Raw genomic sequence first — 11,843 nt, forward strand, 5'->3', positions numbered from 1 at the left:
AATTTTTAATTTTTTTTTCCATTGGTAATTATTTTTAAAGTTCATTGTAGATAAATAATTACTAAAGATAGAATAGTGCTATTGTGAATTATTTTTCCAACAGTTTCTGATTTAGTATTGTGGGTGTTAGTTTTGGCTCACTCAATCCAAAGAAAAGTGCATAAGAAATAAATGTTGACTCAACTAATTTGAAAACATATAAATGTGGGATTGACTTTGGAGAATAAATGCTAAATTCAACGCAGTATAGTATGAATGAGATATAAATATAAATCTTTGATATCAGACTACATATAACCAAAATTGAAAACAATGTCAATTCTTGGTCGATTAGCACTAAGAGTTACCTCCCTTAATCATCAATCTATATAAAGGGAAAGCATTTACACTCAGCCTTCACATCACCAAACAAGTACCAATTTATAAACATACATATTTAAAATTATATTGTCTTTTAATCTCTACTCCAAGAATGGCAAAAGGACTAATATTGGGATTGATATTATTAGGTTCGATGTTGGCCGGATGTATGGCCAACAGGGATTGGAGGTTGGGTTTCAATTACACAGATTGGCTTCAAAAACATCGCAACTGGTATGATCAACACCACCCAAACAAAACCCAACAAGTTTCCAACAAGATTATTGTAGGTGGTTCTCAACATTGGCGCTTCAACTTTACCTACACTGATTGGGCTTTCAAGCACGGCCCATTCTATCTCAATGACGTTCTTGGTAAACCTTTTATTATATAATAAATTCGCAGAAAATATATTGTATGAAACCCATCATAAAATTCAAAACCTCTAATGTATTTTGGTGTACATGCAGTTTTTAAATATGATCCACCAGTGGGCAAGGACTCACACCCACACAGTGTGTACCAGCTCCCGGACTTGAGGAGTTTCATCAAGTGTGATCTGAGCAATGCTAAGAAGCTCGCAAACGCAACACAAGGTGTGGGGAATGGATTTGAGGTGGTGTTGGACAAGTGGCAGCCCTACTACTTTGCCTGCGGCGAGAGCAATGGTTTCCATTGCGATGTAGGACGCATGAAGTTCTTTGTTATGCCTATGCTTCGTGCGTGGCCATCGCGCCGCACTTAACTAATTGCTCACGGTGTAGCTAACTTATTTCTCAAGGCTCTACAACTTTATAATTTTCTGTTCAATATCTTCGTAGTGACTTCTTGCAAGTGTAATACTCTTCAATCAATAAATTATATTAAGTTTCCTATATTTTGTAATCCTAATAATTTTCTATGTTTAAAAAAATTTACTACATAACATTTGCTTTGTTTAATATGTGTTCATGTCTACAATTTATAACATCTCTTTAATTTTTTATATATATATATATATATATATATATTTGATTACTTGAAATAAAAGTCAAAATAAATACTACAAGAGTCCATTACTTGTCAAACGTATACGTACTGCAATTTGTCAAAAATTCTCTAACTAATTTATACACATTCATTTTCAAATAATAATATATGAAAGTATAAAGTTGAAAAGAAAAAATATTTTATAAAGTTAAGGGTAAATAGTGGCATAAGTACCCAAAGTTTTAGGTTTGTAAGCGGTATAAACCCAATAATTTTTTTTAGTAGCATAAGTACCCAATGTTTGTAAAACTGTAATTTTCTTACAATTTCATCAGTACAGACTCTGTTATTGTCTTAAACAGGACACATATAAGACCAAAATTTTAAATTATTTGGTCTGTACGAAAAATATGTAGTATCAATTACTTCCAAATCTTTTTTTAATAAATTTAAAACGGAGTCTGTACTGACGAAAATAGAGAAAAATTACAGTTTTATAAATATTGGGTACTTATGCCACTAAAAAAATCATTAAGTTTATGCCGCTTACAAATTCTAAACTTTGGGTACTTATGCCGCTATTTACCCTAAAGTTAATAATTAACACTACGAAAAAGACATGTTTTAACGAAATTTGTTTTTTCTTAAAGACATTGTTGCAAATCTATTAATTATTGTTGAAGTATATATGTTGTACCATAAAAAAAAAATAAAGAAACTGAAATATTAGATAATTTAATACGGTGAAAATTTATTTACTATAAGATTAAGGCCGATTTGACATGATATTCTTTGAGTGAAGTGAATTAATAATATCTATTTGAAGAAGAAAATTAGTAGAGCCACTAGTCCGCCATGCAAAGAAGTTTGTACTGGAGGTAAATAGTGAAAGTTAAAAAGAAAATTTATCAAATCACGACAAAGCAACAATTTTTATATAGCAACTACTCCATTAGCCTTGGTTATAAGCAGGGGCGGAGCTAGAGTCGAAATTCAACGAGGGCCAAACTATATTATAAATTAAGTGACAGATAATTCAAAATATATTATTAATATTATAATAAAAATTAAAATACAATACGTCTCTCTTAAATATCATAAAAGTCATATATAAGTGAATTTATACTAATTTTTTTAGAATTTTTTTTTTCTATATATACTAGCAAACAATTACTTAAAAATATACTTTTATTTTGTTACGAAGAGTGTAATTTTTACTATATTCATAGCGAAAAAAGATTGATCTGCAGTAGCTGTAGAAACTAAAAGTGTAGAATAAGAGTTACTACTGTATACACAAATTAATTTTTTTTTTACTAGTTTTTGCTAACTACTGACATAAATAAATCAGAAATGGTTGCTAATAAAAGAATAAAATCAAGAAGTTTTTCACTTTTTTTTAAACAATTTTTTTTCAAAAATATTGTGAAGTGGTAATGTTCTAACTAGCAAATAAACCAAATAAATATTTTTAAAGAATATAAATAAATACTTTAAAAAAAAAGGACACTTATTATTCTTTTTATAAAGGAAAATAATAATTTATATGATTTTGTTAGTATTACTGTAGACAAAATACATTTTATTTTCTTCAAATTTTACTTTGACTTTTTTAAAAGAGTCACCATATAATAATTATTAAAAAAGTTCAATTACAATGTACTAAATTTTAAGACTTAGAATTATATATACATAATTACATATATGCTAGGGGGTCAATTACAATATACTAAAGTTTAAGACTTAAAATAACATATACATAATTATATATATGCTAGGGGGTCATGGCCACTATAAACAACCATGTACCTCTGCCCCTGGTTATAAGACTCTTAATCCTGATGGAGAGAAGGGTAAAATGAAATGGACAGGTATATAGGGTAGATTTAATATTTTTGAACACAGAGTTACTTTTTGGTCAGCAATACTTGACATATTACAGACTAAAGAAAGACTATAGAGGTTTAATATTTGTCAAGATACTACTTGTTTGATTTGTGGTCTAGGTGATGAAAATGTGAAACAGTTATTTTTTGATTGTCACTATAGTTGTATATATGTGTTTGGAGGAAGTCATGAATTAGTTTGGTTGATCAGCACAAAGCAGGAACATTGACAGATGATTGAGATAGATTTCTAGATCGCATCAATCCCCCTTTTGTAAGCAAGTCTATTCAATGGCTCTTGCGGTGATTATTTACCATGTTTGAAAAAGCATGTTGACCTCAAAAAGTGATCAGCCGAGAGCGTGGTCGTATAAATCTGATGCTTGCCACGTAATTGGCCAAACAAGAATATGTAATAAACACAAGATTAATTGTAGAGGTTCGACCCCCTTGTGATAGCGGGTAATGACCTACTCCCCTTTTAGCTGTACTAATATCAATAATTAATACTATCTAGATAACTATATATAGGATCTGCTATAACACCCTTAGGAATACGATGTATGAATCAAGAACAGCAAAACTCAAGTGTAGAGATAATGCTTGTATGGGCGTGTGAGAGAGGAAGTGAAGAAGAGAGAAGTTGTCAGACTTAGACTTAAAGCTTGGAGGCAAGTGTTAGGCTTAACTAAACTTAGCCTTCTAGGTTAGAGTTAAGGCCTTTATCCAGGAGGCCTAAACCCTTGATTACAACTTGAAACCCTAGATATTTATATATTTTATTAGTTAATTATAAAATAGCAAAGTACCATTGAATTTAGATATTATTTAACTATTATGTTTGGCTTTTAGGGCCTAATTTATAGCCCAGGAGTTGTTGTCTACGGGTAGAAGTGCACAGTAAACCCTACAAAACAACTTCTGGCCAGCCAGGCCGCTGTGGAAGGCAGGCTGGCCGGCCATGGTGCAGTCCCAAGGCTGGCTGGTCATAGGGCTAGCTAGGGGTGGGCGAATAGCTCTTGTGACGGAACTACTCTGTCACTTGATGCTCGTTTGTGTGTCGGGGTCTCCAATTGTTTAGGTGTTAACTTTGCCTTCTGATTGGTGAGTTGTACTACCATGTGGTACCAATTTTGTCCATGTTAGCATGCAATGTTAGGAGGAAAAAAAAAAGCGATAACATTTGCCCCCAAGTCCTTATGTGGATTATAAGCATGTAGGACGCAATACAACATAGCAAATAAAATTAAATGAGCATAGAATAGAATCTACGTAAGCATATACCATTGCATTATCCACACCATGCACTACAACCTAGCAAACATCTCATATAGGTGTGAAAATATATATATATTTATATATGCATTTGCTTTCCCATGTGCATTGATATTTAACATACCACTTATTCATTAATTTATAATATATGTTTCATAACGTGGCACCCTCTTTTTGACTATTTTTTGAATTAATTAATTCATTCAACCCTCCATTTCCTACGAAGAAATTGTGAAAATTATATCAATATGATATCACCATGAATCTTCTGTTTGATGCACCAAAATTAAAGCCAATATTAAAAACACTAGTTTCTACCCAGCTCTTGGTTTATAAGTTACGGAAACTCAATCCCTAATATTTTTTTATTTGATGTTAATAAATAGTAAATGAATATTATACTGTCAAAAAGATATTGATAGAGAGAGAGAGAGTAATTACGTAGTAATTGCGTAATAGTAAGGAGAGAGCATTGTGGTTGTGGGTGCTAGTACATTTTCCCAACAGGGGCTCAGTCAATCCAATGAAAAGAGCATAAGAAAATAAAGGTTGACTCAACTTGGAAAACATGTGTATATATGTAGGATTGACCCTTGGAGAATTTATGTTAAATTCGACGCAGTATGAGTGTATAAATAATTGATATATATATATATATACTAGGTGAATGTACGTGCCGAGCCACGTATTGCTAGTTTCATTTAAGATTTTGGTCTTTTTAAGATTTTGAATATATTTTATTTTTAAAGATTACAAATTTTTTGTTTGAAAAAATTAAATATTTATATTTGAAATATTATTTAATAATGTATTAAAAATAATATTAGTGTAATTATAAAATTGTAAATAAATTTATTATTGGAGTAGTAGATTATTCTATTTAGTTCTTTTTTTAACATAGCATTGTAATGTAAGTTTATATCTATAAATATTCTGTAAAGTGTTAATATTATATGAATATCTGCATTTATAAAGCTAAAAAGTGGGTCAATGACAGAAATGGTATATCTGCAATCACACAAAGATAGAAGTGGCATTTCTGCTAAACCATGACACTTGAATAAATAAATAAAAAAAATTATTAATATTCTCCCAGATAGGTTTGTTAGAGAGATATGTGGCTAAGATGATTTTTTTAATTTAAAAAGAGATTATTAATATTTAAAAGATTGTTTAATTTTTTGGTTTAATTATTGGGTTTATTTGTTAACGGGAGATCAAACCTAATCGTTAAATTTAACAGAATATTCTTTTATTTTTAAGGATATTCTGTTAAACCAAGAAATGCCGTTAGATAGACACTTTTAATATATAAAGATATATTTATATATATTGGACTAAGTACCGTTATACCAACCAAAATTGAAAACAATGTCAATTCTTGGTCGATTAGCACTAAGAGTTACCTCCCTTAATCATCAATCTATATAAAGGGAAAGCATTTACACTCAGCCTTCACATCACCAAACAAGTACCAATTTATAAACATACATATTTAAAATTATATTGTCTTTTAATCTCTACTCCAAGAATGGCAAAAGGACTAATATTGGGATTGATATTATTAGGTTCGATGTTGGCCGGATGTATGGCCAACAGGGATTGGAGGTTGGGTTTCAATTACACAGATTGGCTTCAAAAACATCGCAACTGGTATGATCAACACCACCCAAACAAAACCCAACAAGTTTCCAACAAGATTATTGTAGGTGGTTCTCAACATTGGCGCTTCAACTTTACCTACACTGATTGGGCTTTCAAGCACGGCCCATTCTATCTCAATGACGTTCTTGGTAAACCTTTTATTATATAATAAATTCGCAGAAAATATATTGTATGAAACCCATCATAAAATTCAAAACCTCTAATGTATTTTGGTGTACATGCAGTTTTTAAATATGATCCACCAGTGGGCAAGGACTCACACCCACACAGTGTGTACCAGCTCCCGGACTTGAGGAGTTTCATCAAGTGTGATCTGAGCAATGCTAAGAAGCTCGCAAACGCAACACAAGGTGTGGGGAATGGATTTGAGGTGGTGTTGGACAAGTGGCAGCCCTACTACTTTGCCTGCGGCGAGAGCAATGGTTTCCATTGCGATGTAGGACGCATGAAGTTCTTTGTTATGCCTATGCTTCGTGCGTGGCCATCGCGCCGCACTTAACTAATTGCTCACGGTGTAGCTAACTTATTTCTCAAGGCTCTACAACTTTATAATTTTCTGTTCAATATCTTCGTAGTGACTTCTTGCAAGTGTAATACTCTTCAATCAATAAATTATATTAAGTTTCCTATATTTTGTAATCCTAATAATTTTCTATGTTTAAAAAAATTTACTACATAACATTTGCTTTGTTTAATATGTGTTCATGTCTACAATTTATAACATCTCTTTAATTTTTTTTATATATATATATATATATATATATATTTGATTACTTGAAATAAAAGTCAAAATAAATACTACAAGAGTCCATTACTTGTCAAACGTATACGTACTGCAATTTGTCAAAAATTCTCTAACTAATTTATACACATTCATTTTCAAATAATAATATATGAAAGTATAAAGTTGAAAAGAAAAAATATTTTATAAAGTTAGTATAACACTACGAAAAAGACATGTTTTAACGAAATTTGTTTTTTCTTAAAGACATTGTTGCAAATCTATTAATTATTGTTAAAGTATATATGTTGTACCAACAAAAAAATTAAAAAAATAATAAAGAAACTTAAATATTAGATAATTTAATACGGTAAAAATAATAAAAGGAAAGATCATTCTAATGCATGATGAGAAAAAAACTTAATAATTTTTTTATCAATTTTTTTTATGTATTTTAAATTTTATTCCATTCCTATTCATATTCTCATTCCCATTCTTATTCTTATGGTTTCATTCCTTCCAAGCCATTAAGAGTACATTAGCTTCTCTACTATATCATTTAAAATATAATACGAAAACTTTACTTTTTTCATATTTTAATATATTCTATTTATTTCATATACATCACCTTGTTTGGATTATTTGTTTGTTTGTCTTGGCTTATTTGTCATGATAGGAACTCAGCTACCAAAAAAAAAAAAAAAGGTTTGGCAGTTCAACACCACCATCTGCTAGACTCTACAAGATCATTGCTTAGTGACTATTCTCAAGCTAAAGAGGCATCTCAAGCTAAAGAGGCAGATCGAGCTCTTCAAGCAGACCATCTTATTCTCCTAAAGGCTCCTGCTATTTGGGCTCCCCCTCCTAGACTTGCCAAGCTATCCACTGTGCAACCATTGATACCCACATAAATAAGCCAGGATTCGCAGGCGTTCTACGTACGTAACAGCAACGGAGAAACAATCGATGGCCTTTCCATCCCCTATTTTAAAATTGGGGAACCTCATATCCAAGAAGTCAAAACTCTCGTCATCTTCCTGAAGTAGTTTTTTTCGTGAAGACTTCCTCATTCACATCAAAGAGACAGATTACAAGTTAATAATTGATGCTTTGAACACCATAATTGTTGTAGTATTTTTATTGATCTTATTTCCCAGCTGAGGACACTTCTCTTTCAGTGCCCAAGTTTTAAGGTTAGCTGCATCGATAGGACAGTAAACACACCAGTCCACGTTTTGCCAAAAAAGGTGCACTTCGACTTGATGAAGATACCTACTGGATTAGTGATGAGGCTTACACTGTTTCTTTAGTTCTTTCATTCTTTTGAACTTTGAAGTAGCAACCTCCTTACCCTAAAAAAAAGATAGGATTTTTATATGGTGTACTATTTTTTTTTTTACTTTTATACTGCGACATACATTTTTTTTTTAATATTTTTACTGTTACTTTATATACTGTCTTTTTATAAGTAGTATAAAACTTGTAATACCCTATTTTGACACTTGTGTCACATTTAATAGGACCCTATTTAATATCTATTATTTTTCTTAAAAAAATTAGTATAAATTTGATGTGATATTTGGTTGTCACATTTGTTTCTTTTTTCTTTTAATTTAATTTGATGAGAGGCCAATTATGTACACTACTTCTCATTATTCTTTCTCCATGTTCATCTTCTTCTTTGTGGGTTTTTTTTTTCTTTTTTGTTTTAAAATTCATAGGTTATTATCTTTTTTTTCACTCTCTTAAGTTCCCTATTTCTCCCCATTAACATATATGTTTTTTTTTTTTAATTTATTTCATGTTAAGATCCTTTTCTTCATCTTCTTTTTATTTTTTCTTTAATTTTTGAAATTTTCAGTCACATTTCTGGGAAAGAAAAGAGTGTGGTTTTTTAATTCTGATTTTTCGTAATTGGGCTTGCAAATAGTGTCTCTATTGCATCTGGTATTGAGGTTGTGCAGAAGGTAGCTAGTTTTTTAATCCTTTTTTCTTTTGTTTTTTATTTATTTTAGTGCTGTTTTACAATTATTTTACCATGATTTATTTGATGTCAATTTCACTGTTCTTGATCTATCTCGCTAGAATTAATAGTTATTTTCTAGGTATTCTCGTGTTGTTGTGGTGGTTCTATCTGTGGGTGTGGAAGATGGAGGCTATAAATATATTTCTTCTTCCTTCTCTATGGTTGTGCTTGTGATTTTTTTTTTTTTTTTACTTTCATTATCTTATAAATACATTCGGTGAGCTCACTGACAAAATAGTTTTGAGGTGTATGGTTATTTTATGTTTTTTTAAGTGGTTATTTTTGCTTTATTGTTTTACATTTGTTTTTGTGTTGGTTTATGTTTGTTTTGGTAGTTTTTTTATTCTAATTTTCTAAGATTGGACTTGCAAATATAGCCGTTATTGCATATGGTGTTGAGGCTGTGTATAAGATGGTTAGTTTTTTTTAATCATTTTTTTTATTATTATTTGTTTTAATGTTGTTTTACACTTGTTTTGCCATGATTACTTATTTGACGCCAATTTCACTGTTTTTACTCAATGTCGCCGAAATTAATGGTTATTTTTTGTGTGTGTGTTCATATTGTTGTGGTAGTTCTATGCGTGGGTGTAAAAGATGGAGGCATGATTCTTGATATTTGGTGTCTACAGTATTAAAAAAAGCTTAAAACAATATAAAAATAATTTTTATCGTGTGGCAGTAAAATTATAAATATTTGTTCAAAAGTCGATATTTTTGTAAAACTTCTAAAAAGAAATATATTTATACATATTTTTATATAAAAAGATAAATTAAAATTCTAAATAATTAATAAAATAAGTTTAGAGTAATGAATAATATTTTATAAAAATAAAGTTTAGTAAATGTTAAAGAAGGTTTAAAATAGAAAATGAATTTAGAGTTTTTAGTTTAAAATAGTGAATGAGTTGAGAGTTTCTAATTTAGTTATTTAAATATTTTTGAGAATTTTTATTCTAAAGCGTAAGTGGTGTAAGTGTGAAATTGAGGGTAAAACACCATTTTATTCTAAAATAGAAATAAATTAGTCGAAGGAGAAGAGATGAGCGTGTTCGGGGGTGATAGCTGGGGAAGAGAAGCGCAGTACAGGAAGAGGCGAGTAGAACATCTGCTGGTAGACTCCCCTCAAGGCTCTTCCTTTAAGAAGCTCTCTAATGGCAAGTTTGCTTGCCTCATCTGTCCCCACTCTCCTGTCCTCGATTCCCCTCTCATGTTTCCCGTACGTCTCTCTCTCTCTTCGATTCTTCTTCCATTATTTTGGTGATTGATATATTATTGTTTAGTTAGGAAAATTCGGTCCTATCCTAATTTAGGGGAAACATTTGGCTGGATTTATGTATGCGTTTAAGCTTTTTGTCTCCCAAAATAATATCTTAGTCTGAGTATATTCTGCCTACTTTGTTTAGTTTTAATAATTGGATTTTGAGAATTTAATTAACAATTCAATTTTCAATATTTTCTCGTTCAGAATTTTTTTTGGCATAAAATAACTTTGTATTTGCACTTGTAGACGCATTGCAAGGGTTCAAAGCACCAAGCTGCAGAGTCTAGACTAAAGGAAAGAGAAGTGGCCACAACAAATAATGTTACTAAGAAAATGAGAATAGACTTGGAAGAGTACCCTTCTCGTGCCCCTGCCTGCTCTAGAGGGATTTACAACCACAAGTTTAAGATGGCCTCAGGAACTTTGTTGAGTGAACCAGGGGCGGCGAGGGGTTTTGCTGCTCCAGAAAGACTCGGAGGAGAAATTTATGCGCAGGCCAATTCTGTCACCGAAAGCAAAAGCATAAACCAAAGCCACCATGATACCAAATTTCATGGGAGTGGGAGTGTGAGTCAAGCTATTGTTGAAACTACTAGCAATTCTCATTTGGATAGTGGTGTTAGCTCATTTCCTAATGCAGATGTAACTTGTTTAGAGGTTGTCGAGCAATGGTGTTTAGATTACCGAGAGCGCAAAGAGAAAGAGCTCAAGTTTGCAGCTGCAGGGTGGAAGCGAGATGGTCATGGGAAGTGGTACAAAGATGAGAATGTGAGTTTCCTAATATGATACATAGTGTAGTAACTTTGTGAATCTGATCTCTTGAGCTTATCATGATCAAGTGAACACAATATATTAACTAGGAAAACTAGGAACTAAAGTGTAACTGTAATTGTATCTGCTTATTATCTGTTTTCTTTTTCTTGCAGGCTGAATTTGACTCCGATGAAGAGGACCCAAATGCCTGTCTTGGATGACGATTCAGGGCAATGACCTTGTTTGAAACCCTCTTGGCGTCTTACTGTTTCGCTTATTTATTAATTTTGATTGGCACAATGGCATTCAGAGTGGAAATCCATCTTTAGGTAAGCTGCAATTTGGTGGCCTTATTTCTTGTTTCTGTCTTTCCAAATATTGAAAGCATGGCAAAGCTTGCATTATACATTTTTGGTATGGTAACTTCGAAGTCAATCTCAACATGTATACGGTCACATTCTGATCAGAAATGTAAAACTGGTTTTTGTTGTTAGTTGAAGAATAAATAAGACTTTTACTTATTGAGCTTGTTGAGTTTTGCCTTGTTTTTTCATAATTATAGAAATAATCGTAAATGTGCTCATTTGATTGTATTTCGTTCATTATATTACATAGTTTGTTGATTAGCAATGATGTGGAGCTTATCTATGAAAAATATATGCATATATGATGGACAAATTATGTAGGTACATCTAGAGCTAATGTTATGTTTGTATATTTAATGCCATTATACATGATTTCGACTAGTTTATGTTACTTAAACTGACAATCGTACTGTATACTATCCATGTTGCTTGTGGACATATTTACAATGAACGGAATTCAATTGAAGGGGACGTATTTACGAAGAATACTAAGATTTTATTAAAAAAAATCATGGGCAAAACTATACAAGTCATAGTTCAAAGTAAAAGTTACAATGAT

At 31.3% G+C, this 11,843-nt stretch overlaps 3 protein-coding genes across 3 annotated transcripts; all 3 read left to right on the top strand.

Moving 5' to 3' along the window:
* The first annotated feature begins 386 nt into the window (after positions 1–386).
* On the top strand, positions 387–1,279 carry LOC133032480 (uncharacterized). Its single transcript, XM_061106446.1, has 2 exons — positions 387–734; positions 831–1,279. The coding sequence occupies exons 1-2, from the start codon at positions 473–475 to the stop codon at positions 1,103–1,105; spliced, it is 537 nt and encodes a 178-aa protein (XP_060962429.1). The 5' UTR covers positions 387–472; the 3' UTR covers positions 1,106–1,279.
* Positions 1,280–5,935: 4,656 nt separating this feature from the next.
* Positions 5,936–6,807, top strand: LOC133031677 (uncharacterized). The gene is made up of 2 exons (XM_061105199.1): positions 5,936–6,283; positions 6,380–6,807. The coding sequence occupies exons 1-2, from the start codon at positions 6,022–6,024 to the stop codon at positions 6,652–6,654; spliced, it is 537 nt and encodes a 178-aa protein (XP_060961182.1). The 5' UTR covers positions 5,936–6,021; the 3' UTR covers positions 6,655–6,807.
* A 3,005-nt stretch (positions 6,808–9,812) lies between these two features.
* On the top strand, positions 9,813–11,440 carry LOC115709856 (uncharacterized). The gene is made up of 3 exons (XM_030638129.2): positions 9,813–10,121; positions 10,413–10,934; positions 11,093–11,440. The coding sequence occupies exons 1-3, from the start codon at positions 9,945–9,947 to the stop codon at positions 11,138–11,140; spliced, it is 747 nt and encodes a 248-aa protein (XP_030493989.2). The 5' UTR covers positions 9,813–9,944; the 3' UTR covers positions 11,141–11,440.
* The last annotated feature ends 403 nt before the right edge of the window (positions 11,441–11,843 follow it).

Source organism: Cannabis sativa, chromosome X (genome assembly GCF_029168945.1).
Source record: "Cannabis sativa cultivar Pink pepper isolate KNU-18-1 chromosome X, ASM2916894v1, whole genome shotgun sequence".
In the NCBI taxonomy this organism is placed as follows: Eukaryota; Viridiplantae; Streptophyta; class Magnoliopsida; order Rosales; family Cannabaceae; genus Cannabis; species Cannabis sativa.

Bases quoted from the DNA above. Each gene is read 5' to 3' on its own strand.
- LOC115709856 (XM_030638129.2), top strand. From the start codon at position 9,945: ATGAGCGTGTTCGGGGGTGATAGCTGGGGAAGAGAAGCGCAGTACAGG. The intron at 10,122-10,412 runs GTACGTCTCTCT...TTGCACTTGTAG, and splicing joins ATTCCCCTCTCATGTTTCCC to ACGCATTGCAAGGGTTCAAA. The intron at 10,935-11,092 runs GTGAGTTTCCTA...TTTTTCTTGCAG, and splicing joins AGTGGTACAAAGATGAGAAT to GCTGAATTTGACTCCGATGA.
- LOC133031677 (XM_061105199.1), top strand. From the start codon at position 6,022: ATGGCAAAAGGACTAATATTGGGATTGATATTATTAGGTTCGATGTTG. The intron at 6,284-6,379 runs GTAAACCTTTTA...GTGTACATGCAG, and splicing joins CTATCTCAATGACGTTCTTG to TTTTTAAATATGATCCACCA.
- LOC133032480 (XM_061106446.1), top strand. From the start codon at position 473: ATGGCAAAAGGACTAATATTGGGATTGATATTATTAGGTTCGATGTTG. The intron at 735-830 runs GTAAACCTTTTA...GTGTACATGCAG, and splicing joins CTATCTCAATGACGTTCTTG to TTTTTAAATATGATCCACCA.